General features: G+C 44.2%; 1 protein-coding gene across 2 annotated transcripts; it reads left to right on the plus strand.

The window, feature by feature from the left end:
• The first annotated feature begins 236 nt into the window (after positions 1-236).
• On the plus strand, positions 237-23,599 carry ckap2l (cytoskeleton associated protein 2-like). 2 transcript variants are annotated; one of them, XM_056592920.1, is made up of 9 exons: positions 237-494; positions 3,115-3,181; positions 3,290-3,344; positions 3,684-4,843; positions 6,183-6,375; positions 12,080-12,238; positions 12,842-12,902; positions 18,143-18,308; positions 21,849-23,599. In XM_056592920.1, exons 1-9 carry the CDS (start codon positions 455-457, stop codon positions 22,162-22,164), a joined length of 2,217 nt encoding a protein of 738 aa, XP_056448895.1. In that variant the 5' UTR covers positions 237-454; the 3' UTR covers positions 22,165-23,599. The 2 variants fall into 2 exon arrangements, with proteins under 2 accessions (XP_056448895.1, XP_056448896.1); XM_056592921.1 differs by lacking the exon at positions 21,849-23,599 and adding an exon at positions 18,562-18,604 and having other exon boundaries at positions 240-494.
• Positions 23,600-24,902: the final 1,303 nt, after the last annotated feature.

A 24,902-nucleotide genomic window follows, 5' to 3' on the forward strand; every position in this document is an offset into this window, starting at 1 on the left:
TTTGGATGGTTTACAGAACCAGTTACACTTTTTTAAATAATAATCTGGTTCGTTTATTATTTTATATTGTAGGCCTATGTATTTATTAATATAAATACATATGATCTAATGCTATAATCAAAAAGCTGAATACTATATTATAATAATATAAAATGAATATATCATAGTATACATTTTATCTTATAATATTTTGCAAGAACACATTTTCCTTAAAGATTGAATTATCCAATCAGGTCTGTTGAAAGGTGGATATTCAAACCAACCAATCAGAACTGTGCAACGACTCATCATCGCGGCAGTTTTGAAACCGGGGATCTGACCAGAGGAAGAAATTCAACAACACAGCACACCCCTGTTTTGTTTTGGTCGGTTGTTAGAGTAGCGTTTTTAATCTCTACACCTCCTAGTAGTCTCTCCAGCTCAAATACAAATACACGGCATTGTTTCTCTAATCATGGACGAAGCGGGACCCGATAGCAAACTGTGCAGAAAAGGTAGCTATCTCATGTTAGTCCTTATGTGTCGTACATGTAAAACGTGTTGTGTTGGGTAGGCCTCACGTTTATAGTAAACGTTAGCCGTTCGCCTGCCTATATTTGCGTCTGTTTACGCGCGCGAGTGACTGTATATTTTATTCGTGTTTAATTGCGATAAACCCGCTTAACTACGTGTTTGCTTAAATAGTATCCTAGTAGCTCATTGAGGGCAAGACAAATGGACCGATCCACCGGTGTTTCAGTTCAACTCGTGACCGTGTTAAAGGGATACTTCACCGGTGGAGATATGAAGGTTATATTAAGTTAATAATTCTATGTATTATGAATGTGCAATTATTTGTTGAAATCGGTTCATTCTAGCCTGAGAAAAGGCAAAAAGTGTCTCTGGCTAAAAAGTAAGAAATCCTCCAACTACCACAGTGCATTGCGCTCTCTGCAATGCCCTCCTGTTTCCGTTTGGAGGGGGAATGACCCATGGTCGCAGCGCGAGCAATCTTTGTGTAAACATATCCCCGTGATACGTTGACTAGTTTAGACTTCTGCCCTCGTTTTTTCAAAAGCATCATTTGTATATTACTGCACAGCATAAAAAAATAATTACAGTAGCTCAGCATATCAACTCAACCTTTTCTCCCCAGTTGAAATAAGTGTTTATCTTATACAGTAAGCCTACTTTAGTCAGCGGCGTGGCGTGGGGATTTTTTTTGAGGAAGCCAAGTGAGGCCAAACCTTTAGAGAAAATAGTATGTTGCAGTTTGGATGTATTCAATGCAACTACAAGAGCTATTTGAGCGCCTGGTCATTTACCAGGATTTACACATGCCTGTAATCTGACACACACACACACACACACACACACACACACACACACACACACACACACACACACACACACACACACACACACACACACACACACACACACACACACACACACACACAGTAGGCCTACTCCTAAACATCTCATTATATTATACATTTTATTATAAATGCAACCCCTCCCCGACCGAAATGCACAAGCCGCTAATAGTCAAAGAATCGACAGCGCGGCTGTCGGCTATTTCAAGTTTCATGTTCACGTGTAACACGACTCACACAATCACAGTATTTGATATGATAAATAACATGTGGCTTTTTGATTTACCGTGCCTCTCGATTGCCCGGGACAAGTTGGCAAGGTCCACGAATCCTGTAATGACCCAGGGATTGTTGAGGGAGCACGAATCCTTGTCAAAAAGAAGACACGGCCAGCAAAATAGTCGCTGAGGTTTGCTGCTGCCAGCTAGCCACTCCGTTCGTGTATAGTTTTCTTCATTGGACGTCGGAAAGAAGCCTTGCTTTCTCTCCATGAGCAGTTTCAGCTTCGGTGTTGGCCTGCCATCTGATTTTATTTTGATTCGCTGCTGTTGTGGTAGTTTGGTAAAATTATTTTTAAGGAAATAATCTAAATCTCCACCCTCCATAACTGCACTTGCTAAGTAGGCTACTCAAAAATGAGAACAATTCAAACATGCTAATTTCATGCTATTTGTTTTGTTATTGAATTTTCGGTGACGTTGATAATGATGCTTTGATTTGATTGGTGTGAAGCCAAGGGCCGAGTGGCTTCCCTTGGCACCCTCCTGACACCCTCCCGACCAATCAGAGGAGGGCAGTGTCATGACGGTAGCCTCACCTGATTGGTCAATTCTTTCTTTTTTTTGGGTTGCCAGCTCGGGCTGGCTTCCTCGCAGTGTGCAGTGTCGTGTTTCGCCGCGTCTTCAGTATATAACAGGGGCGCAGTATCGCGCATTGTGAAATTGTCAATGAGAGGAGAAAAATGGGGAAGAAATGACAGCAACACAGCACAAAATAATTAACGAAACTGTTAATATAAATGTTTTTATTGGATGACAACTACAGCCTAAAAAAAAAGGGAAGCCTGGGTTCCCTTGGCCTCTGGGAGAAAACGCCACTGACTTTAGTATAACTGTATAACTTGGGTTAGTAAACAAATCACAACAACCAACATGATGAAAAAAATCATGAAAAAATGTTTTTTTTCATGACCAACGCATTCGGCTGATGGTCACCAGTTAATTCGGTCATGAGGTGAACTGGTCAGGATGCGCAGTGCTTCCTGCGCTACGTGTGGACAGGTAAAGGTCCCATGGAGTCAGACTGGGGACCCCACTAATCTGGTCTTTTCAACCACGTTTAAATGTGATCAGCATGTGGTTGTGTTTTACTTCGCTATTATTTTCACAATAAGGCCTATATTTTCTTTATTGTATTTCATTATGTTAAGAGAAATAAATAAACTGCAACATTTCAACGCTATTGGGTCTTCTTCAGGCAAATGGTGAGACCCATTTGATGAGGGGATGATATATATATATATATATATATATAGATCATATGATCAGCTGACCCACGATTTGACCCATGTCAGCTGTGTTAACACAGACCAAATGGCCTGATTGCCGATGATCTGATGGCTACCAAGTAGCCATCCAGTACTAAAAATATCATTAGCCAATATAATGACACTATAAAGTTATGCAGGCATTGCAATAATCTGTATCACGCACATTCCTACGCAGGTTGAAACAATGCATTTTTTTGACTCTATTTTCAGAGCTGCGTAAACAAAAACTGATGGAATACTTGGCAGCGAAAGGAAAGTTAAAGCCACCAAACCCAAAGTAAGCAAAACAGTTGTAACTTGAGAGGCATCCATGAATGCCAATGCATACCAAATCTACTTGTGATTTTAAATGGAATTCATTTTGATTAACTCATTCTTCACTTAGGCCTTACCTACGTAATGACTACCCAGGGAAGAAGTCTATCGTGTCTGCACTGGAGGTAAGGTTTCAGGGGATTATTATTATCATAATTCCAATAGGGCTTGTACATTGTACACAGTTATTGTGTTGGGACTAATGTTAATCGTGAAATCATTTATCGTTATGGGGCGTTTCTCATGCGAGCCGCTGCAAGCCGTGTGTGTTTTTTTGCCACGGCTGCATATTAACATTGATTAAGGATTCTACACTAATTCAACTAGTATAGCCAACATCAAGGCTCCCCCTTTAGACAATTTTCTTTCCTTTTGACATGGTTATGGTAAAACCTATTTTGTGGTCCTCCTTGAACGGCCGTGTTCATTTGATTTACTCCAGCACTAATTTCTCACATTCACAGCCAGCCAACGGAAAAGAGAACCAGCGTGCGACCAATGTCATGAAACATGAAGTGACAAATACAGTGAAACAAGTAGCTAAACATGGCGTACAACCCACTGTTAAAGCACAAGTTAAACAGAGTTTCACAAGAGGTGGTATCTTATCTGCCTCACAAAGTGTCAACAGTTTATCTGCACCCACTGTTCAAACACGCCCTCCAGCGATTAAAGGAAAACCTTTGGTTACGAGGACATACACAATTGCAGCACTCAAAGCAAGGGCCGGGAACAATCAACTGCCCAAGCAGTCTGAGACATTAGTGAAATCCACTATTCACCTGAGCACAGTAAAGTCCAGCGCCTCATCTGCACAACAGACCATCACACACCCCCACAGGACATCTCATGCCAAATCAGGCTCCATCGCAACTCACTATGTCGTAGAAACTAAAAAAGGAAATTTACCTGTGGGACCCCGCCCGAGGAATGTAAAATCAAACCCAACCCAAGGTCGTTCTGCAATCACTACGACCACTACGGCATCTAACGTAACCCGAGTACGCTCAACAAGTGCCCCTTCAGCGCCAAAAGCAAATCTGAGCACTGCGATACACAAGCCCTTCCAAAGCGGGGCCACTGTGTCGCGGGCTGCCAGCCTCATCTCCCACGATCGACCTGCCAGCCGTGGCCACGCCAAGCCGGTCTCAACCAAACCACTCCAGCCGTCGCAGCCGGCTCGTCCTTCCGCTGCAGGTAAACAGACCCTCCTATCAACCAGAGCCACGGCGGCGACTGGGAGGTTGATTCTCACCCATCGAGTAGGAAAAACAACCGGCGCCTTGCAGGGCAAGCCAGCGAGGAGAACCGCTGACGAGAGACCTGACCATGCACGACAAGCCGCGTTCGGTACTGGGACGAGTGCAGGAACAAAAAGCCAACGCGGCGGAGGGTCTGCCGGGGGACCAGGGAACCATTTGGGGGCGAAAGGACGCGTGCTTGAAGGGAACGAGGCCGACACTGCAACCATACCGCCCAGAAGGACCACAACATCGAGCCCTCCGGTCATCCCGCAGACGCTGCCTCGTTCTGGTACACGCGTGCCGAAGACACCCGGACTGCAGGGCAGCCGGGCCCCCCTGACCGAAGGGAAGAAGTCCACTGCCGCCCAGGAGGAGAGGATGTGAGTAGGGCAATACTGTTTTGTTGGGGTGGAGGGGATATAATCGATTCATGTAGCTAATGGAATCGGTGCTTCTGAAATCACTCGTGTTGTCGGATTGACTACATTTTTTCTAAATGTAGGGCAGAAAAACAAGGGTCTGAAAAAAAGGGTTGTTTTAAGACGTCTTGGCAAGGCGCTGCGACCCAGGTGTCCATGACATGTTGTTTTTCTTATTTTTTTCTCTTGTGATTTTGTAAGAACTGATGGTAATCTTGTATTAAGGAGATCTTATCTTTACTTGTTTCAATGTATTTGGTAGGGGTGTGACGATACACTCAGCTCACGAGACGAGACGAGACACGATATTGGGTTCACGAGAACGAGACGAGACCAGATTTTAAAAAAAACTACAATGACAAAATATATGACTGGACCAACAGACTTTTATTTAACCAAGTCGCGCATGCATTTTGAAATGTTTTATTATAACTCTTTACATGCATGAAATTGAAACTAAAACTAAAATTTATAAAAGTTAAATTAAATTAAATAATTTTTTTTTTCAAGTGCAAACAATATTATGTGCAAAACCAAATCAAAATACCAAAAATGTACTTGGATTAAATGTATTCGTTTTCGCGGTTATTCAGCCTCTTCTTCTCCACCGCATTGCATTGTGGTATACGGGAGTAACATGTAGGCTACATCGTATGTACACTCAAATTTTGGGTATTTAAAGTGCACTATATAGTGCATGAAATTAACCACTGAGAATTCGAACACCACTACTAAATGGCGAGCACCCTATATAGTACACTATATCCGTGATAGGGAACGATTTCGAACACAGCTTATGGCTGGTTTCGATGCTTCCCCTGCTTCCCCTCCTTCTCCTCCTTCTCCTTCTTTAGGTTCTGGCAGGCTAGATGTAGCAAAGGCGCATTACTGCCCCCACAGGCGACAAATAGAAGTTAGGATAAATCACAAATCTCGCGAGACCAAATTTTAACGCGACGGGTAATATCGTCGAGTTAAATCTTGCGAGATCTCGTGGCACGAGATCTCGTCACACCCCTAGTATTTGGAGACCCAATTGAAATCTCCCACGACCCACATGTGGGTCGTAACCCAGTTTTTCCCAAACTGGTCTAGATCACCCATCGATTTTATGCATATCTAAGAAATTTCTTAATGCAAGAATTTGGTGAATGCGTGCAGTGCTGCTGATATTGCCTTTGATTTAAGCCCAAACCCGGGACTACCAGTTGATCTTGCAGGAGGCTTATGTGATTCTTGAGCTGGGGTTGTATTTAACCTGCTGCTCTTATTTCACCCACGGTTATGATTTCACCCACAGGATAAAGCTCCAGGAGTGGCGCGACACCAAGGGCATCTCCTACAAGCGCCCTCCCATGCCGGTGAGGCCCCAGTCGAGACGCACCCTGGCCCTGCCCCAGCCCTACTGGGCCACCATGGAGGAGGACGAGGCCCACTCACTGATCAGTGCTGTGGACAGGTCCCTGGACGACTGCATCAAGCTACTGACAGAGGTGCGGTAACACTTTATTTGTGAACCGATAAAGGTCCAGCGTGAGGAGGGACCCGCAACAGAAATGCTTGTGACCTTGATATGATCTGAATATTTATTTATCTGAGACCCTATGGTTAACATTTTGCAATAGCCAAGATTTACTCATAATCGTTTGCGGCCCCTCACCGGTCCTTGATATCAGAGCTGCCCCAGCTGCAGTATTGATTAACTAAAGGGATGTTTCAGTTTTAGCAATGCAATGTTGGTACAAAAAGATTTTTTTAAGAGGAGTATCTATTGTTTCTAACAATATTGAATAACTCAATAACATAAACTGCATATTAATAGTTAAAGGAGACATATTATGGTGTTTTCCCAATAAGTAAACATAGTATTTGAGTTCCAGAAAACGTGTTTTTGAAGCTGTTTGCTGGAAATAGCTTTTAGGAAAAAACCTACCGCTATTCCCCTCTGTTTTAGTCCCTTCCGAATTCAAACGTTTCTGGTGTCTGTAGTGTTAATGACCAATGAGCTGTCAGACTGAAACACAGCATGGAGGAGAAGGGTAGGGCTCCAGACTAACCTTTTTCAGTTGGTGCACTGTGGCCCCTAACTGAAATTTTAGGGGCACAACCAGAAATTTTAGGGGCACACACCGTTAATCAACATGCCAACCAAATATTCACATTTCTACAAATTTTCACTGTATTACTAATAACTATTTTGATAATAAATGCAGAAATGATTATGCTGTTTCAAATTCAGTGTCAAATTTTATTGTGATTCTCATCTATCCCAACGGTTTCCAGGTTTGCGCATGCATGCGTTCGACAAGTAGTACCGGGGTTCCCGCGGATCCATAAATGTCTTAAATACAGAAATCTGAAAATAAAGCCTTAAATAGCATTAAAACGTCATGCAATCACGGGAGCGGTACCAACAAAACCTTTGTTTGCGGCCATGTCGGCGCTAAGGGGGGGCATTTGGGGGCCGTGCCCCCCAAAACACAGTAACTCTAGCCTACTCTCAAGCAAAATAAAACTAAAACTAATTGCAAACCTAACTAATTGCAAACCTAACTAATCTAACCTAACCTACGCAAATAATGCTGTTGCGGCTCTCAGCTGTGCCAGAGCATTCACAGTTGCTAGGGAAACCACCTAGCGTCGCAGCCCGTTGCAGCGCATTGCAGCCAGTGTGAACGGCCCAGTTTTAGAACGTCGCAGCCCGTCTCGTCGCAAGGAGTTGCGAGTTGCAAGCCGTTGCAAGGTGAATCTTTGGTCTGAACTGGGCTTAAAGCTTATATGTTGTCAGGGGTGTTTTTGATTATTGTGGAGGCTGTTCTCTAGGTTTATAAACAGTGCCAGGCCTACTTAATGTTTTTTTGGAGGTTCATAAACTGTTGATGTGAATAAACTATTTATGACATAGCAGAGGTGGTTAAACTCCATTTATTTGCGTTTAGCATCCACGACAGCCCTCCCCCTTTTTTTGCGTTAAAATATTTCACAAAAGGCAGTGCCCCCCCGCTGGCGACCCATGCCCCTCCAGTAGATCTGCTCTGGAGCCGACTCTGCGTGACTCTCCGAGCAGATGCACGTCGTTCAGGTAGCAGTAGCAGCATGAGTAGCAGTCGGCCCGCATCATGGGAAAGTGTAAATTCAACGAAATTTGGTTATCCAACCAGGATTTTTCTGCCTGGCTGAAACCGGGACCCGGCAATTTATATGAGGCACAGTGTATTTTGTGCAAGAAATACGAATTTACACGGTCGGCTATTTTTTGCCAGCACGTCACCCTAGCCATATTATGGGCAACCGTGTTCCCCTTGGCTGTGATTTGGACTTTGAATTCCTCATAGGAATTCATAATAATACACTGCTAGTCTTGGGTGAAATACACCACTCTCACTCGATTCATTTAAATAAGGGTGAGTCAAATGACGTGATAAAAGCCCCTTTTATGTGAACACGCATTGAACCTAAAGTGGAAAACCTGGTTCGACTAATTGAATCTAAAGTGAGCGTCGTGGTACCATTTAACTCTGATTGCGAGTTGCGTCTCTGTCGAGCCAGGTTTTCCCAAGAAAGCCTGGGTATGTTCAGCGAGGTTCGTGGTATACCCCCCTGTTCTGCTCTCGTTTCTACCGTGCCTCCAACCCCACTCCGAAATCATCAACCGGGATAGCAGCAACAAATCTGCGGACAATTTTATGTTGCACGCCAACGATGAAAGCAGAGTTACTGTGGTGTCTAAACACCGTGACAAGACACCAATCCTACAAGTCAAATAAGGGATTTGGAGACTTATTCCGTGCGATGTTCCCAGACTCTGATAGTGCCCACTACTTTGCATGCGGCTCCGACAAGTTTTAATGTTAATGCTTTATTGCGTTTACTCTCCTTAGTGTTCAGATGATATAGGATGTAGCGTTCAGATGATAGGTCTTACTGTTGAGTTTTATCGGTTTCATCTTCCCTGTACTCTACTGCACAATGTGCACAAGAAGTCATATTTGTTTCCGTCCAAAAAAACCTACTGATATTGGAAATATGTTCAAATATTTTTTTCCATTAGTGTTGATTGCGTCATTGGTCTTAAATTTCCTTTCAAGTGGCATTAAAAAAGTCTTAAAAAGTCTTAAATTTAACTTTCATTAAGCTGTAGGAACCATGTACTGAAGCAACAGTTTCACGGGAGTGCGCCCGCTTGTCAGGACGCTGAGCCTCCTCTCTGCCCGCTCGCCTCTCCATTGGGAATGCATTATCAGGCCCGACAAACGCCTCCCGTGTGAAAAGCCCTTTATGGCACCTGAAGCAGATTCCTGCACTGGTTCGGGTGACCCGCACAATTTGGATGAGTCGGGTCGGAAGCCTGAACAGCGCGGGTCGGGCGCGGGTTTTTCGATTGCGAGTGAGACTTCACTGGTGCTGGATATGTTAATCAGGAGCGGAGGAGTCAGCTAAAACCGTCAACAGTGGATGATGTGCTTTTTTTGCACAACAATCTAAAGCAACAAGCCAAACACCAGATAGTGTAATTCCTATCTAATGTTTCTAATTTTCCATCGGGTGCGGGTCGGCTGTCGATATCAATTTATAGCGGGTCTGGTCGGGCTAAGTATTGCGGCGGGTACGGGCGGGTGCAGGGTTTGTAAAATAAGACCCGTGCAGGACTGACTTGCACTGGCACACTAGCCGAAGGTCGGAAGAACGAGTCAATAGTTTGCTTGCTCATTGTAAACGCACGTAGCAGGTTGTGAAATCTTTCTCCTTCGCACAGACGTTTACGCTCGCTCGATAATCTCTAGGACCCTCCCCCTCGACACATTAGCCACCGACATTCCATATCCTTCTTACACTCATTGGCCTGCTAAAGATTCCGGATTCATTGACGCGCCCCTTCCACGTTTTTTTTTTTTTTTTTTTTTTTTTTCAAAAAGTGCAAACATACATTTACAGACACCACATAACACGACAAAACCCAGATACGTGCGATAGACATGTAACATATACCATAACATAAAGAATTATACGTGTGTGTGTGTGCGTGTGCGTGTGCGTGTGCGCGTGCGTGTGCGCGTGCGTGCGCGCGGCCAGATGCTTTCCTCCGGCATCTCCGACCCCCAACGCGATAGAGGTCACACCCGAAGCACCCCATCCCCCCTGATGAACCCCCCCCTCCCCAGGGCAGCCGGCCGCGGGAGGCCAGAGCAGCACAGAGGAGAGTTTCAGTCTGGTGAAATTATATGTGTAGGTTATAGTTACAGAGAAAGGGAGAGAGAGTAATTAAATTAACTGAATAAACAAATATGCAAAAATGAAAGAGGGGGGTGGATGGGCCTCATCACAACCCTATTGATTGATTAACAGTGGTAATGGAGGTGAGGCCTATTTGGTGGGAGTACTGGTAAGTGGGATGCGAGGGCCGTGTCTCAGGCAGAGGGGGCCAGCGGAGCTATGACTGTAGGAAGTTGGAAAGTGAGGGCCAGGTTGAACGCCCCTTCCACGTTTAACGTGAAAAAAAAAAAGGGGCAAATTTACTGGTCGCACATGCGTGACCAGTTGGAAAATTCGGACGCACACTCTCAAAATTTGGTTGCAAAATGTGACCATTTGGTCGCAGTCTGGAGCCCTGAAGGGATTGTTTTTGGTACAGCACCTATTATGCTTTTTCAACATTTATGACCTATAAACGTTGTTATAATGATTTATAGTCATGTTTAACCATACTAAAGTGTCAAATAATGACGTACACATACATTTAGACGTATTCCCTGCTGACCGTCTAGGGTGGCTGTGCAGAGCGCTAAACACTAGGGACGCCGGTCACGATTCACTTTCCGGGATTTATCTGCATAGAACGAACCGGATTTTCCATGTATGATAATGCTGCAACAGTGTTTCCCACAGACATTTTGGAGACTATGGGGGGGGTGGGGGGTATGGAGCGATTGTTGACCCGGGGGGGGGGGGGGTATGGAGCGATTGTTGACGGGGGGGGGGGGGGGGGGTTGTATGTCTTCAAACTTCGTCTGAGCAAAAAAAAATAAAAAAATTATCATAATAATAATTCATGTGCATGCAGAGACTATGGCGGCCGAAATTAGACTATGGCGGGGCGCCATAGTCTCGTCGATGTGTGGGAAACACTGCTGCAACATGCTCTTCTGGAACGTAATCAATCACAACATAGTGGGGTTGGCAGGATGGGGGCGAGGGGGCGGAGAAGGATTAGAGTGTTGACAGAATGCTGAAATCGCCCAGATGAGAGGAAGAGTTTCCCGAAAATCGACATAGTTTTTTGTGTTGTGAGTCAGGTTGCTCTATAGGAGTCATTAGGCCTAAAAAAAAAAAAAGTTTGGTTCCTGTTGGTTGTCAGTTGAGGTCATGGGTAGGTAGGGAATTTATTTATTTTTTTATTTATTTTTTTTTCAGCGGCAGCGAATGATAAGTAGGTTGTTTTCATTTAAAAACGAGAGAATGCGCTCATCCTTGTACAGAATGAAGAGGTGCTGTACAAAAACGTAATTATAGTTTACATAAAAAAAAATTAAATTTTTTTTTTTTTTTTTTTTTTTTTTTTTTTTTTAAAGCTCATAAAATAATTTGGGTCGCACACAAATGGACAGGGTCGGTCGGAAACCGGAACCAAACAAAATTTTTTTTTAGGCCTTAATAAGAAATGAAGACCAGAAAAGTAGTATAATATGAAATCTTTAAAAAGAATGTCAATAATAAAAAAAAAAAAAAAAAAACTAAACCCATAAAGTACCAGGCTACAATTGTAACAATGTATTAAATCCCTTTTCAATCGTATTTGCCATCCTCTGACCGGTCATCACATAAAGGTTCTGCGTCGGGTTTTAGTAAGCAGACTAAACCCAGCCCTTGCTGCTGTGTTTCGGCTCGACGGAAGGTTAACACGTCAGGTCCCTGCGGTGGACGCAAGGACGTTAGGGTTCCGTAACCCCCTTGCGCCCTTTATTCGCTGCAATCACTGATGTTATTAATCATCGTCATTTTTACTGGCTGTGTGTGTGATAAAGTCCAGCTAATATTAAGTTTTACGGTTTATAATCAACTCGGAAAAGTTGTATTTTATTGTTTTATTGTTCCAAACCGTGCGTGTCCTACCGTACGGAACAGGTTTTTGACGGTATCCCTTACACTCCTAGGGGGAATGTCTGTTGGCTGACCCCTGTCTTTGCATGTCTCCATTAGGATTGTTCCCCGGAGCACGTGACCAAGGTCCTGTCTCGCTTACCTCCGTTAGCCAAGAAATTTGCCAAGTACTGGATCTGCCAGGCCCGAATCATGGAGCGACAGGGAAACCTGGATGTGTTGCCCATGTTTGAGGAGGCAGTCCGCCTTGTACTAGAGGTAATTGATCACTCTCTGTTTATTCTATGCTAACCACCGCTCAACCGTATCAGCTGGTCAGTGTGAAATATGTCTGAACTCAAGGGAGGCCAGACCATCTACCAGAGCAAACCAAACACGACCTCATGTGGGTGCTCCGGTTTCCCCCTTTCCAAACACAATCTGGTTACTCCTGTCCTGCCCATAACCACGGGATTAATAAAAAGGGGAGCGATTTTGGATATCGGTTGTCATTGTTCCGAACGAGGTCAGGTCTTGTGGAAATATTTCTGAGCTCAAGGGAAGCCAGACCAGCTGCCAGAGTGAAAAAAACATGAACAAGAACAAACTTGTGAGGCTCCCTGGCTAAGTCTCTCCCTGAATTCCCATTTATTAAATGGCTTTTTGTAAGATATCCCCTACATAGGTTGTCCATATCCATTTATGTCATTTTTTTTAACTAATTCGTCAAGTATGTACTTTGTGATGTATGTACTTTGTGATGACTGCCTGGCCCAGAATATATCCAGTAGACCGCACTAGAACCCTGGCGTTCTTTTTTTTGTGTATTCCTTCGTCTCTGTGCTTTTTTGTAACACACCCTACTATTGTGCTTCATCGCAGCCCGTGGACGACCTGCGGACCGTGGTGTTTGACATACTGAAGAAACGGGATGAAAGTGAGCGTAAGTAAGCACCGGACACCGGCCAGGCCTCCAGCAGGCCCCAATACTCACCGGGCCTGTGGTACCAGACTAACACAGAGTGGTGCTTGTCGGTTTGACAGCGAGGCTGTGTGGTGTGTTAAGGGGGCCGTCAGCTGACACACCAAGCTCTGTAAACGCCATACCATTATTTTCAATGAGAACACCCATCCAGCTCTGTTCAAAACCTTGGCGCACCACACAGCGCGTGTCCATTATCTCCCATCTATCTTTTAAAGCAAGGAATCTCTGCAGGTATGTCCTTCGCATGCCTCTAGAACCATTCTGATTTGACCTGCTTCCCCCTCGAGATTTGCATTGCTGGGGCAGTTGAACCTGTGGAAGTTTATTCTTGACTTATTTGGACACACGACACGTTCAATATGAATAAATTGGTTGTACAAAGAGCAAGAAACAAGTTTGCTATCTTCACAAAAAACATCTTTGGCCAAATGACTCTCATTCCACGACCACCAATTATAATCAAGATAAACCACAGCGCACATTTTTTTTACCCCATGTTGCTATATTGTGTCTCGTAAAGGTAGCCACGAACATCTGATTCGAGCATCAGATCTTTCGAAATCCCCATCTTCTATATCAGATCCAGAACCTTCCGCCGTCGTTGATTCCGTTTTCTCCACTCGTCTGTTAGCTTAGTTTGAGACGCTGTGGATGTTAGTTTATGCTGGTGAAGTCCCACCCACTGGCACTGATCTAATAGGTCTGTAGCGTCAGTAGGTTTGTAGCGTCAGTGGGTCCCGGGTGGGAATAGTGCTTGTAATCTTACGAGAATCCTCCCCTCTTACACTTCCTGCTTTAAATTACGCAAAGATCGCTATATTGAGTCATTTAAGGCAGGAAGTGTTAGAGATCGATACAGATCTCTCAGGGGAAAATAAGGGAATGATGCATGACCATTCATAAATATGAGTGGTTTCTAACGATACAAAGCTTAATGGAAATGGGTGAAGTGTAATGGTGCCTTCAAAACAGTCAGAGTTTCCGGGAATTTCGGAGGTTGGGACCTTAAGATCGGAGGAAATCGCTTTGAACACTGTTAAGTCTGAGTTTTCCCTCGGAACTTTGTGCGGTAGTAGAGCAACCCGAGTTGACATCACAACAATGGCTGCCCATTTCATTGATAGACTAAGGTGAACTTGCAGCAAGCACTAAGAGGCGAACTTAACACCCATTATAGCATTTGCATTACGATACATTATAGCATACAATTATGAACATCAATTGATAAATTCTCCCTCATGTTCAACCATCGCAAGCAGTTCTAATAACAGTTTTAAACATCTCCCTCCTCTCTTCTGCCGCATCCTTTTTTGCCTTTGCCTTTAAGTTCTTCCAGCAGGCTTTCAGTTGTGACTTGGCCCTCGTCTCCTTAATGCCAGTGGAGCCATTGAAGCGCCCCGCTAACATGAGGTCTCCTCCTTTTTTGTCCAGCGTAACGCTGTCAGTCCTTTTATCCTCAATTATAATCCCAAAGTCCTCCATCAAATCGGGATTCAAATGTTGAAAAGTTCGATCCTCTTTGACGTGCCATCTCTTAATAAATGTAACAAGTGTTCACTGTCAGTGTCAACTGTAACAGTTAAGGTAAATTAACGGTTAACTTTATTCAAAAAGTGAGCTTGTGAATATATTCACGAGCCCTCTCTCGTGAACCGTTGTTTTTTTTCACGTTGTAGGCTAGAAGAAAAGAAAGACCACGATATAAAATTGGGGATTATATTGTGTAATTTGTTCACATTTCGCCGGGATCCATCATGGCAGACTCTGAACACAAACTAATCCTATTTTAATCCTTGTTTAAACTAGGTTAACTAATCCAGAGTTAAAACTAAGATGTGCAACGCATCTCTGATTTAATTATAAACCAGTTTAAACCTAGATTTACTAACCCTAGAATAACCCTAGACCAGGATTAATTTAATCCATGTTGGTGCAACCCAGCCCAAATCAGCCGGCCATTACCTTCCAGAAGAGTTGGTCTCGGTTCGCTTCCAAACTAACCCTGGTGCGGTTCGCTTGAGATGTGAAAGCGAACGCACCTCGGTCCGATCCAGTTTTAAAAAGCATACACCTCTTTGGACGTTACAGGCCACCGCTCAGCCGCAAGCATTATGGGAATTATTGTTTGATTAGCAGTATCAACAAGTCTATCGGCACATTGTGGGATCGTGGGGTGAAAATGAGTTGTGGCTCAGCATGGAGATTTTTTTATCTTTACACCGCCCCACCCCTTTTTGTCTAATAATTTAATGATCTTTGCACTAGGGGTGTGCACGGGTACACGTGTTATCGGTTAGTAAATCGTAACCCTTTAGGAAAAATCTGTAAACGAAAACCGAAAAAAAAAAGAAGAAGATAATCATTGCGCCATTGTTTCAATGGGAATCGCGACGGTCCATACTTTCAACATAAAGTTTATGTATTTATAATTTGAAATTCGTCCCAGCCTTTATACCACAGATACTATAGGGTCTATAGCATACAACCACTTTTTCTGTCTACAGTTTAATGTAACAGTAAGCGGACAACATCCTAACTAACACTGCAACTGCAAATTAACCACACAGAGATAACCATGGCAACCGGTCAAACCTATTTTCTTTTTGCGATCATTCTGCGTGTGCGCATCCGCCGTGTTGATAAACAAATAATCCCCCTATAGCGCGACTGTGGTCCACTTTAAAAATAAATCTAATAATCATTAATTAATTTAAAAAACGGTTAATTAATGATTAACCGTGTTTGTGTTTCACTGTGTTCTCTCCCCAGACTGATGCGCTTTCCCCTCCTGTCTGATTGCAACCCTAGCAATCAGGAAATTGAGTGCACCTGAGCTCCCTTGATGGCTATATAAGCTGGGAGCAGACAGGCGCACAGCCCTTTCTTTTTTGTGCCAGCAAGCGGTCGACGATTGTTGTGTGTTGGAACTAGTGTCGAGTAGTAGAGTGCCGTTGTTGGTGTGATCTTGTGGATAGGGTAGTGAGCTTTTGGTTCTGAGTAGTAGAGTATTTGGTTGGTTTGTAGTTAGTTATTTTGTTTTGTGCTTTCCTCTTTTGGGAAAGTGGTTCTTAGTTCTTTGGCACGTTAATAATCCTTTTTGCTGGGTCTGTTTCTCCTCCTTGTCCCCCGGAAACTAAAATATTCTTTGTTACTCCCCTGATACCCCTGGATACTATTGTCTGGCAGACGTCAGCACTTGGACAACTTGGACAATCACCTGAGGCTTAACCTCAACAAGACTGAGCTCCTCCTAATGCCAGGGAAAGATTGCCCACACATTGACTTACTGGTCACTGTTGAGAACATCACTGTATCTCCTTCTCCAACTACCTCGGTGTGGTACTGGTGTCGTGGCAATTTCCCTATCAGATATTGCGTCTAAGACAGATGAGATATTTAGATGCAAAAAGCACACAATACTTGCAGGCAATTGCTGGTCATATATATTTGTAATAAAAGTACGAACAAAGATACCTCACAACATGCATCAACAAACAACATAACAGGCATTCGCTACAATAATCTGAGGCCTCAGATGAGAGTTCGCCCTGCGTCTTACTTCATACTGTAAAGGTACGCCAGGAGAAGTCCATCGAGTGTTCCAAGTCATGAGTTCTTATTCACTTGGGTTGAGTTCTGGTGGGGGTAAAAGGGGGTCGCGGCCGTGCCATGTAACTCTTTGCTTTCTCGACGCTTCCCAGGGAGTCAAGGAACAGGCCCACACATCAAAGGATTGCACGGCAACAGAATGTGTCAATAGATCACATCACACGAAAGGAGAGGAACAGGCAGGCAATATATGCATCACACAAAATAGTAACAAAACTTAAGTTTATATATAGACAAAAGCGTAACAACATGTAGATTTTCCATCACACTGGACAATCAGTTATGCTGCAACGCAAACATCACTGTGGTGGCCGGATCCTGCAGATTTGCAATATACGACATCTGCAAGATCCGGCCTTTCCGCACAAGGGAAGCAGTTCAGCTTCTAGTCCAATCACTGATCATATCCCGCCTCGACTACTGCAACTCGCTACTGGCTGGTCTCCCTGCTTCTGCGATTAAACCTTTGCAGCGCATCCTAAATGCAGCAGCGCGCCTCGTGTACAACCTGTCGAAGTTCTCCCATGTGACCCCCCTCTTCCGGGACCTCCACTGGCTCCCTGTAGTAGCTCGCATCAGATTCAAGATGATGGTAATGGCATACAAGGCAGTTGATGTAACTGCCCCTGCCTACCTCCAAGCATTGGTAAAGTCACACACCCCAGACTGATCCCTCCGCTCAACCACCTCAGCTGGACGTCTGGAACCGCCATCGCTAAGAGCTAGCAAAGGCCGTTCAGCAAAGTCACAACTTTTCTCTGTTTTGGGACCTCAAAACAGAGAAAAGTTTTTTTTGGGACCTGGTGAGCGACTCGCAGAGTCGCTCACCAGCTTCTGCAAAAGACTCAATACTCACCTGTTCAGAGTTCACCTCGACTCTGCACAGCTACCCAGCCCCTTCCGGCCACCATTGTACGTTGTACGTCCTGGCACTTAATGTACGCACTTATTGTACGCACTTAATCTACTTTGCACTTATTCATAGTACTTAATTGTGTAACATCTGCAGTAGCTGCTAGCATTGCTGTACACGGGGAATGGGTTGCCTAGCGATTGTTAGTACTTGCACTTGGCTTTATGAACATCTTTACTGTACTGACAGCGATGTATTGTTTCACTTATGACAAATGTACTTATTGTAAGTTGCTTTGGATAAAAGCGCCTGCTAAATGTCCTAAATGTAAAATGTAAATGTAATGTGTGTTGTTGACAAATTCTGGGACTGTTGCGATTGCTATGTGAAAAGTAACCGCACCGCACCAAAAAATCTATTTTTATTTATTTAACAGCTATATAAAAGCATTCATAAAGTAGCATGCCACGGGATCTTTAAGACCACAGGAAGTGACGTGTTGACTGGGAAGTGGTTTGGTTGAGCGGTTCTCGAGAAAGCGGCGCGCAGCAATACCGACCCAATACCTTACGCGCATGTTTTGAACGGGCTCTGCGCTAGTTATATTAAACACAGAACCACGACCTTAAGTCCAAACTTCCGCCGTGTGATGTCCATAAACCTGGTTACAGATGGACTGGAAATGTATAATTTATGTCTTAATATTAATGATGGTTCATTTGAACGGTTTCTGTAGGCGCTAAAGAGAGAGTGGAGGAGGAGGAGGACCAAGAGGAGATCCAGCGAGAGGCCTCTTCCCTTGGGCCAGACGCTGTGGGCACCCCCCAGCCTGTCAGAGCCCTCATCCAGGGAGAGAGGGGCTACTCCTCTGCAGTGAAGTACAAGATAACAGCCACTCCTGGGTACGTCTTTGTCTTAACTTTGGCAATTACGCAATCATTTGACGGTTTGTGGTAAGACATTTATCAGAATTATAGTTATATAGTTATAGCCTCCCTGTTGCTATTGTCACCCTGGCTGCACCCATTCATACGTCAAACCGTAGCGTGCTTAGAAAGCGCTATAAAAAGCGCGTCAGGATTTATTTTGTTGCAAAATCGACATGCGGTGACATGTCTAGTTCTAACTAATTGATTAATGTATGCTTTATTTTAGGGCTTTATCTGCTAAACATGAGCTCTGACTGTTCCACCCCAAGGATTGCTGTTGAGGTGCGGCCACACTGAACGCGTTCCTAACCTGAGGCTTGATCATTGTGTGTCACAAAAAAGGTTGGCTATCGCGGCTAAGCGTCACGCGTCAAAAGTTCAAGTTTCGAACTCTGCGTTGGGCGTGTTATTTAGGTGTGTAAAACACGTCTAACATGCCTAACGTGCTGCTTTAGCGTGTGTAACGCATCTACGTGCGTAAACCAATGGTTCCCTGTGCAAAAATAATTTCAACGCCTCTAAAGCGCGTAACGCGTTCAGTGTGGCCATACCTTTGGGGAGTTAGACACTACATAACTGAGAAAGACCATCAAGACCATCATCCTTAAACACTGTGGCATTATACTATACGTGTGTGAGAAGCCTTACCCTCACCCAGCAGTAGAAAAGGCACATTTCTCGCTAGAAATGTTTCCATAAAAGCATTTAATGGCGTAACTATGTTACTATTTCCACACAGAATAAAGAAAGATGTCGGCCGTATGCTTCTGTCCAAGCTCACTACTCTCTGCCAGTGACGTCGGGTCAAACTCAACGCTGATTGGGCAACGCGGCTAACCCTACTTCGCGTAAAAAGTTCAATTTTTTGAACTCTTGAAATGTACGCGATATACGCGCGTATAGCGCGTAAATATACGCGCCACATACGCGCTATACGCGCGTAAAATGTTGCTTATACGCGTGAAACGCATGAAACGCGTAATACGCGTATTAAACCAATGGTTCCCTATGGAAAAAATGGCGATTTTAGACGCGAAGTACACGAAGTACGCGAGATACGCGTCTGGTGTGGCCGCACCTTTACCCTCACCCAGCAGTAGAAATTAAATAGATTGTTGCTCGAAAACAGAGCTTCATCAGACACCGATGTGTTATACTATGTGTGTCCGTGAAGCCTAACCCTCACCCGGACGCGGACATTAAATAATTCACTGCTCAGTCGGAGCTTCACCTTCCTCACATCGATGCGTTATATGTGTCCGTAAAACTTTCGGACGCTACAGTCAACCAAGGTTCCTCCCCTAAATCTGGCGATCCTAGTCATGTCAAATTAAGGGAGGGCAAGAAGGGGATGGCTTCATAAGTATCAGATTCATCAATGAGTGGGTGTGGTAGAAACTATCCGAGAATCTAAAACTTCAGCTAACTATAAACATGAGGAATCGGGGAGTCCGGAACAAGTATCGACAGAGACTTTATTGCTACCCACAAACAAGCCACAACAAAGCCGAGAGAGGCTTGGAAAGACACTGACAGGGGCTCCGAGCCCGGTCTCTCTTATCCATTCAAACTGAGCTGTTTTGCATGTAATATGACCGTCCGGGTATATGCTAAAATTGCCTTATATGGCACGGACAGTCAGCCTTATATTCTTTTAAGTATGTGGTAATCTCCTGCAGTTAATCTGAAAATGGGAGGATATTAGAACGCCTTGGCACCAGACTGCCTGGCGCTGTATGAGGCCCAGAGTTGGTTTCTTTCTGCTTTCCGCCATTAATGTATATGCCTGATGTATATAGGCCTGGTAATACTCGTAGTTAATGTAAAAGTAATGGTTAATTTCTCCCAATTTGTGTGTGTGTGTGTGTGTGTGTGTGTGTGTGTGTGTGTGTGTGTGTGTGTGTGTGTGTGTGTGTGTGTGTGTGTGTGTGTGTGTGTGTGTGTGTGTGTGTGTGTGTGTGTCGATTTCAACCCGAATTATTTTTTAATACATGTGTAACTTATGATATATAAATTTAGATTAATATGTGTCGGCCTCAACTTCATACAAAACACTCTTTCACACGTCGATATTTCCTCTCCCACTGGACACACAGGAACACACACACACACACACACACACACACACACACACACACACACACACACACACACACCTACCGACGTATCCAGGCCCATGTAGTTATAAAATGCAATCAAACATGTCAGAACATAGACATTTTCTATAAATAGCCTACCAACGTTTGCAGTGAAAAAAAACTGACGCACATTTCATGCTCAGGGATATGAAGCTCCACAACTTCAGGAACTCGGTTGCAAGCGGTTAGTTTCAGATGCTTCAGTAAGATCGAAATACATCAGAGGAGTCACACAGGAGAGAACCCGGTCAGGTGCATGGTGTTTGGAAAGAGATACACACAGAAAGGGCGTATCTCCAGCGCACACAGACTTGGGAGAAGCCATACCGTTGGCCTAGCACATTTCACCTCCGTCTTATGCAAGGTTTTTGTGAGCAGCAAGCTTTATAAATGAGGCCATCAACGGGCAAGCGCAGCGACTCGGCAAAAAAAAAAAAAAAAAAAAAACTAACACTTAACTTTGATATCAAGTAGGGGGCCACAAAATATCGTCCCGCGGGCCGCAATTGGCCCGCGGGCCGCGAGTTTGAGACCCCTGCTCTAGGGGGTTCCAGCTTTGGCCGTCATCCAGAAAGTGGTCATCCAGTATGAAAGTTTTGAGGCATGAGCTGCCCAATAATAATTGGTCTATCTAATTGAAATGAGATTGTCCATTCTCAGACTTGGTCCTTTCAAGATATCATTTCATTAATCTAGGATCGGTATGGTTCCATACAGGACTTTGATGTATTTGGGTGGAAAACATCTGAAATAAATCTAAAAGGTCTTGAGATAGTATTGACTTAATACTGAAATTGAGTTGATACTTCATTTGAGAACCTTTTTTAGTGTGTGTGGGTGTTTATAAACGGCATACTTTTATGCACACAAATACTTTTATACTTTAAGTGCATATTTGTGACCACGGTCAACTTTCCCATGCGTTACATAATTTTTCTATTATGGCCCACAGCCGGTCATTCCCTCCCCCGCGAGGCCTGAATTTATCTAACCAGAACAAAATTAAACACTATCTGTAGAGCAAACACTTCAGAGCTTTAGTTGATGACGAGGCCAGAAGCAGTGAGTCTGCAGAAAGTGCTTGAACCAAAGTCAACTAGATGAGGCTCGTAAAGGATATGAAGATCTCTTTCAAAATGGTATGTAGTAATTCCCAGTGGGGGTCAGAGGTGATTTTATACATTCATTGTTTACTGGCATCGCCTTTTATTCAAGATTTATGTTTCCTTCTACTCCTCACGTTTTCCACTATTCTGCAGCCAGATAACCTTTTAGAATCTGGCCACGGATCTTTTACAAGCCCTCCCCCAGCCTGTTGTTTAGGCTGTACTTCTGAGCCAGTCATTCAAATCGTTCCCATCTGCTCTGTCGACAGGGGCGGTCAGAGCCAGCAGAGGGGGCGTTTCCGGGTCGACGGCCAGGAGGTGCGCTTCTTCACCCCCGTGAGACGCTCGGTGAGGATCGAGAGGGCCTCCCTGGGCTACCCGGCCTACCTCCGCGAGCAGGACCCGTGCGTGGCCTCCTACGACGACCTCCTGGCCGAGGACGAGCCGGAGGGGAGTGGGGAGCGGCAGGAGGCGAGCGGCGGAGTGTCTCACCAGTGCACCGCTACGCCCGTCTACGTTTACCGAGAGAACGAGGCCCTCCAGGACCAGGTGAAGGTGCAGTTGGTCTACGACGACGACGAGTGAGCTCGGCAGCATTCGAGTGAGGGCGGGGTTGAGTCGGCTTGATCCTTCACACGATCCTTCACAGAAACTCACACTCCTATCTATCCTTATGTCACGGGAGACATACAGGCCCTTGAAATTTTGCATTTTAACGAACTGAAAATTTTAAATATTTATATTTCTTGGTCACAATTACATGGTTCTAGAAATAACTTTGTAACTTAAAAAAAAAAAAAAATTATACTTGTGCTGGACATCGAATTCAAAAGCATGGGTTTTGTATGTGTGTGTATATGTATTTTTCATGAAAAGGTTGTAAAGGCTCAGATTTTTCCCCCCTATGACCCTCCTAGATTGTATTGAATGAGATTTGGTAGTGACAAAGATAAATGTCTTATTTCGTGATGCATATTTCATACTGTGCATATTGTATTGTACGTCATTTCTCACTCACTTCAAAAATAAATTAAAACTTCTCAAGGGACATATTTCAGAGGTTTTCACACCTGGTGCACATTGAGTATCAGTGTGCAGTTGTGCACACGTTAAACCAGACATCTCCACATACACTCTGGGAGACTTCGCCTAGATGGCAACATGGAACTGCATCCGGTCAACATTTTATCTTTAAGCTCTATCGAGGGCAAGTCTTGTAGCCCTGTTTTGTACAATTTGAAGTTTATTTAAGTCAGTCTTAGAGGCATAGCCCCAAATCAAGTCAAGATGGCATAATACTAATGTTTGAACATCCTGTCTCCGTAGAGTAGCTGGTAAGCAGATGGCACATTTCCAGACCGTAGCAATGCTTCTACTCATCTTGGCAGCTATCTGCCTAACATGATCAGTCCAGGACAGTGTTAAAAATGGACAGTCCTAAAAGCTTTAACTTACTCTCCTGCTTGACTGGCTTGACTGACATCGTTCGAGAAATCTCCCGAACCTCCCGGTGGCCAGTCCGCCCCTGGCCTTGATCCAAAGACGGTTCTGACAGTTTTTGATAGGTTTAAAACAAAAAGTCTATATGCTGTAACCCACTTGACCACTGCATTCAGATCTTGTGACAGAGCGGACTTAAGTTTACAGCATGTAGATGCAGAATAGTACAGTGTAGAATCGTCAGCATATAGAACCATAGTGGACTTTTGAATAACGAGAACGAGATCATTCGTAAAAATTGAAAATAAAAGCGGACCCATACAACTTCCTTGCGGCAAACCACAGTCAAGGTTAATGCTATTGGACAGAGTACCATTCAAGAGAACCCGCTGGGTTCTGAATGATGAGTAATTCTCAAATCAAGAGATTGCCATGGGTCCAAAACCATAGTGTGTACGTTTTTCAATCAACAACTTGTGGTCAATAAGGTAAAATGCAGCGCCGAAGTCAAACATGACGGCACCAGATAACAAAGAATTGTCAATCCCCCTTAACCAATCATCAGTCATTTTTACCAAGGCTGTGCATGTGGAATGACTCTCTGTAGGCATGTTGTGCATGCGGAGAGGGAGGAGGAGAGAGGGAGGGGGAGGAGGAGGAGAGCAGCGGCGCCCGGGGCGAGAGCGAGAGGGCGTTCGACAACAGGTGAGAGAGTGGGGAGCTTGTGCTGGATTACTGTCGGTTGTAACAGGGCTTCACTCCACCAATTACAATTATGGCAATTAAGTCGCTTTTGTCCAGTCGCGACCGGTTAATACCCACATTGACTCACCGACGGCCGAGTCACCACGCAAGGCGTCAGCCAGCTCGTCAGGAGCTGTCAGGGTTAAGTGTCTTGCTCAGGGACACGTCTACACTCAGCTAGGAGGAGCTGGGGATCAAACTAGCAACCTTTTGGTTACAAGACAACCGCTCTCTACCTCCTGAGCTAATTCTTCCAGACAGAGAGACCAGGCTGGAGGCGTTGGGGAACGGTTTATTGTAGAGGTTCAGAGTGTTTAAATGTGGTCGATAGGGTTTACATGTTTAAATGTGGTCGATAGTGTTTATATATGGTCGATAGGGTTTACATGTGGTCCATAGTGTTTAAATGTGGTCCATAGTGTTTAAATGTGGGCGATAGTGTTTAAATGTGGGGGATAGTGTTTAAATGTGGTCGATAGGGTGTGTAGTACACACCAGCTTGTACCTCAAGCTGGTGTGTAGTGAGCGTTCTGGCACCGATTGGCTGCCGTGCATCACCCAAGTGGGTGCTACATATTGGTGGTGGTTAGTGAGGTCCCCCCTTCACTTTAGGCGTCTTTGAGTGTTATTAATTATTATTATTCTTCATGTTTAACCTCTGTTTTCCTTTTATTCCTAGTCTGTTTTACATAGTTTTGAAGGATGACTATATGCTCTGTAAGGTGACCTTGGGTGTCTTGAAAGGCGCCTCTAAATTAAATGTATTATTATTATTATTATTACTTATTCTTAGACACATACTCATGGATTTGGTTATATACAATCCTTTCTAAAATTTTACTCCGAGCAGGTAGGATTGTTATAGGTCTACAGTTCATTGTGCCATGTGGCCTTTGTGCCCTCCGAATAATCGCCCGACTGCAGGCCAAGTGGCCTTAGCCCTAAAATTCCTCATTTCCAGGCCTGGACATCACAAATGGGAACGTAAACTGGAAGCCTAATCTGTCCAGTAAACATCTGGGTAGACATCACCCACTGTATATCCTGACAAATGAGTTAGATCATCTGGACTTCGATCATCTATACTTATTTGTTCGTATATCAAATTAATTAGAGGGTTATTTTGAGACTGATATGTG

The sequence above is a fragment of the Gadus chalcogrammus genome, chromosome 6 (assembly GCF_026213295.1).
Source record: "Gadus chalcogrammus isolate NIFS_2021 chromosome 6, NIFS_Gcha_1.0, whole genome shotgun sequence".
Lineage (NCBI taxonomy): Eukaryota > Metazoa > Chordata > Actinopteri > Gadiformes > Gadidae > Gadus > Gadus chalcogrammus.

Coding starts and splice junctions, on each gene's coding strand:
- ckap2l (XM_056592920.1), top strand. CDS start 455: ATGGACGAAGCGGGACCCGATAGCAAACTGTGCAGAAAAG. Junction 495..3,114: donor TAGCAAACTGTGCAGAAAAG/GTAGCTATCTCA, acceptor CTCTATTTTCAG/AGCTGCGTAAACAAAAACTG. Junction 4,844..6,182: donor GCCGCCCAGGAGGAGAGGAT/GTGAGTAGGGCA, acceptor TTTCACCCACAG/GATAAAGCTCCAGGAGTGGC.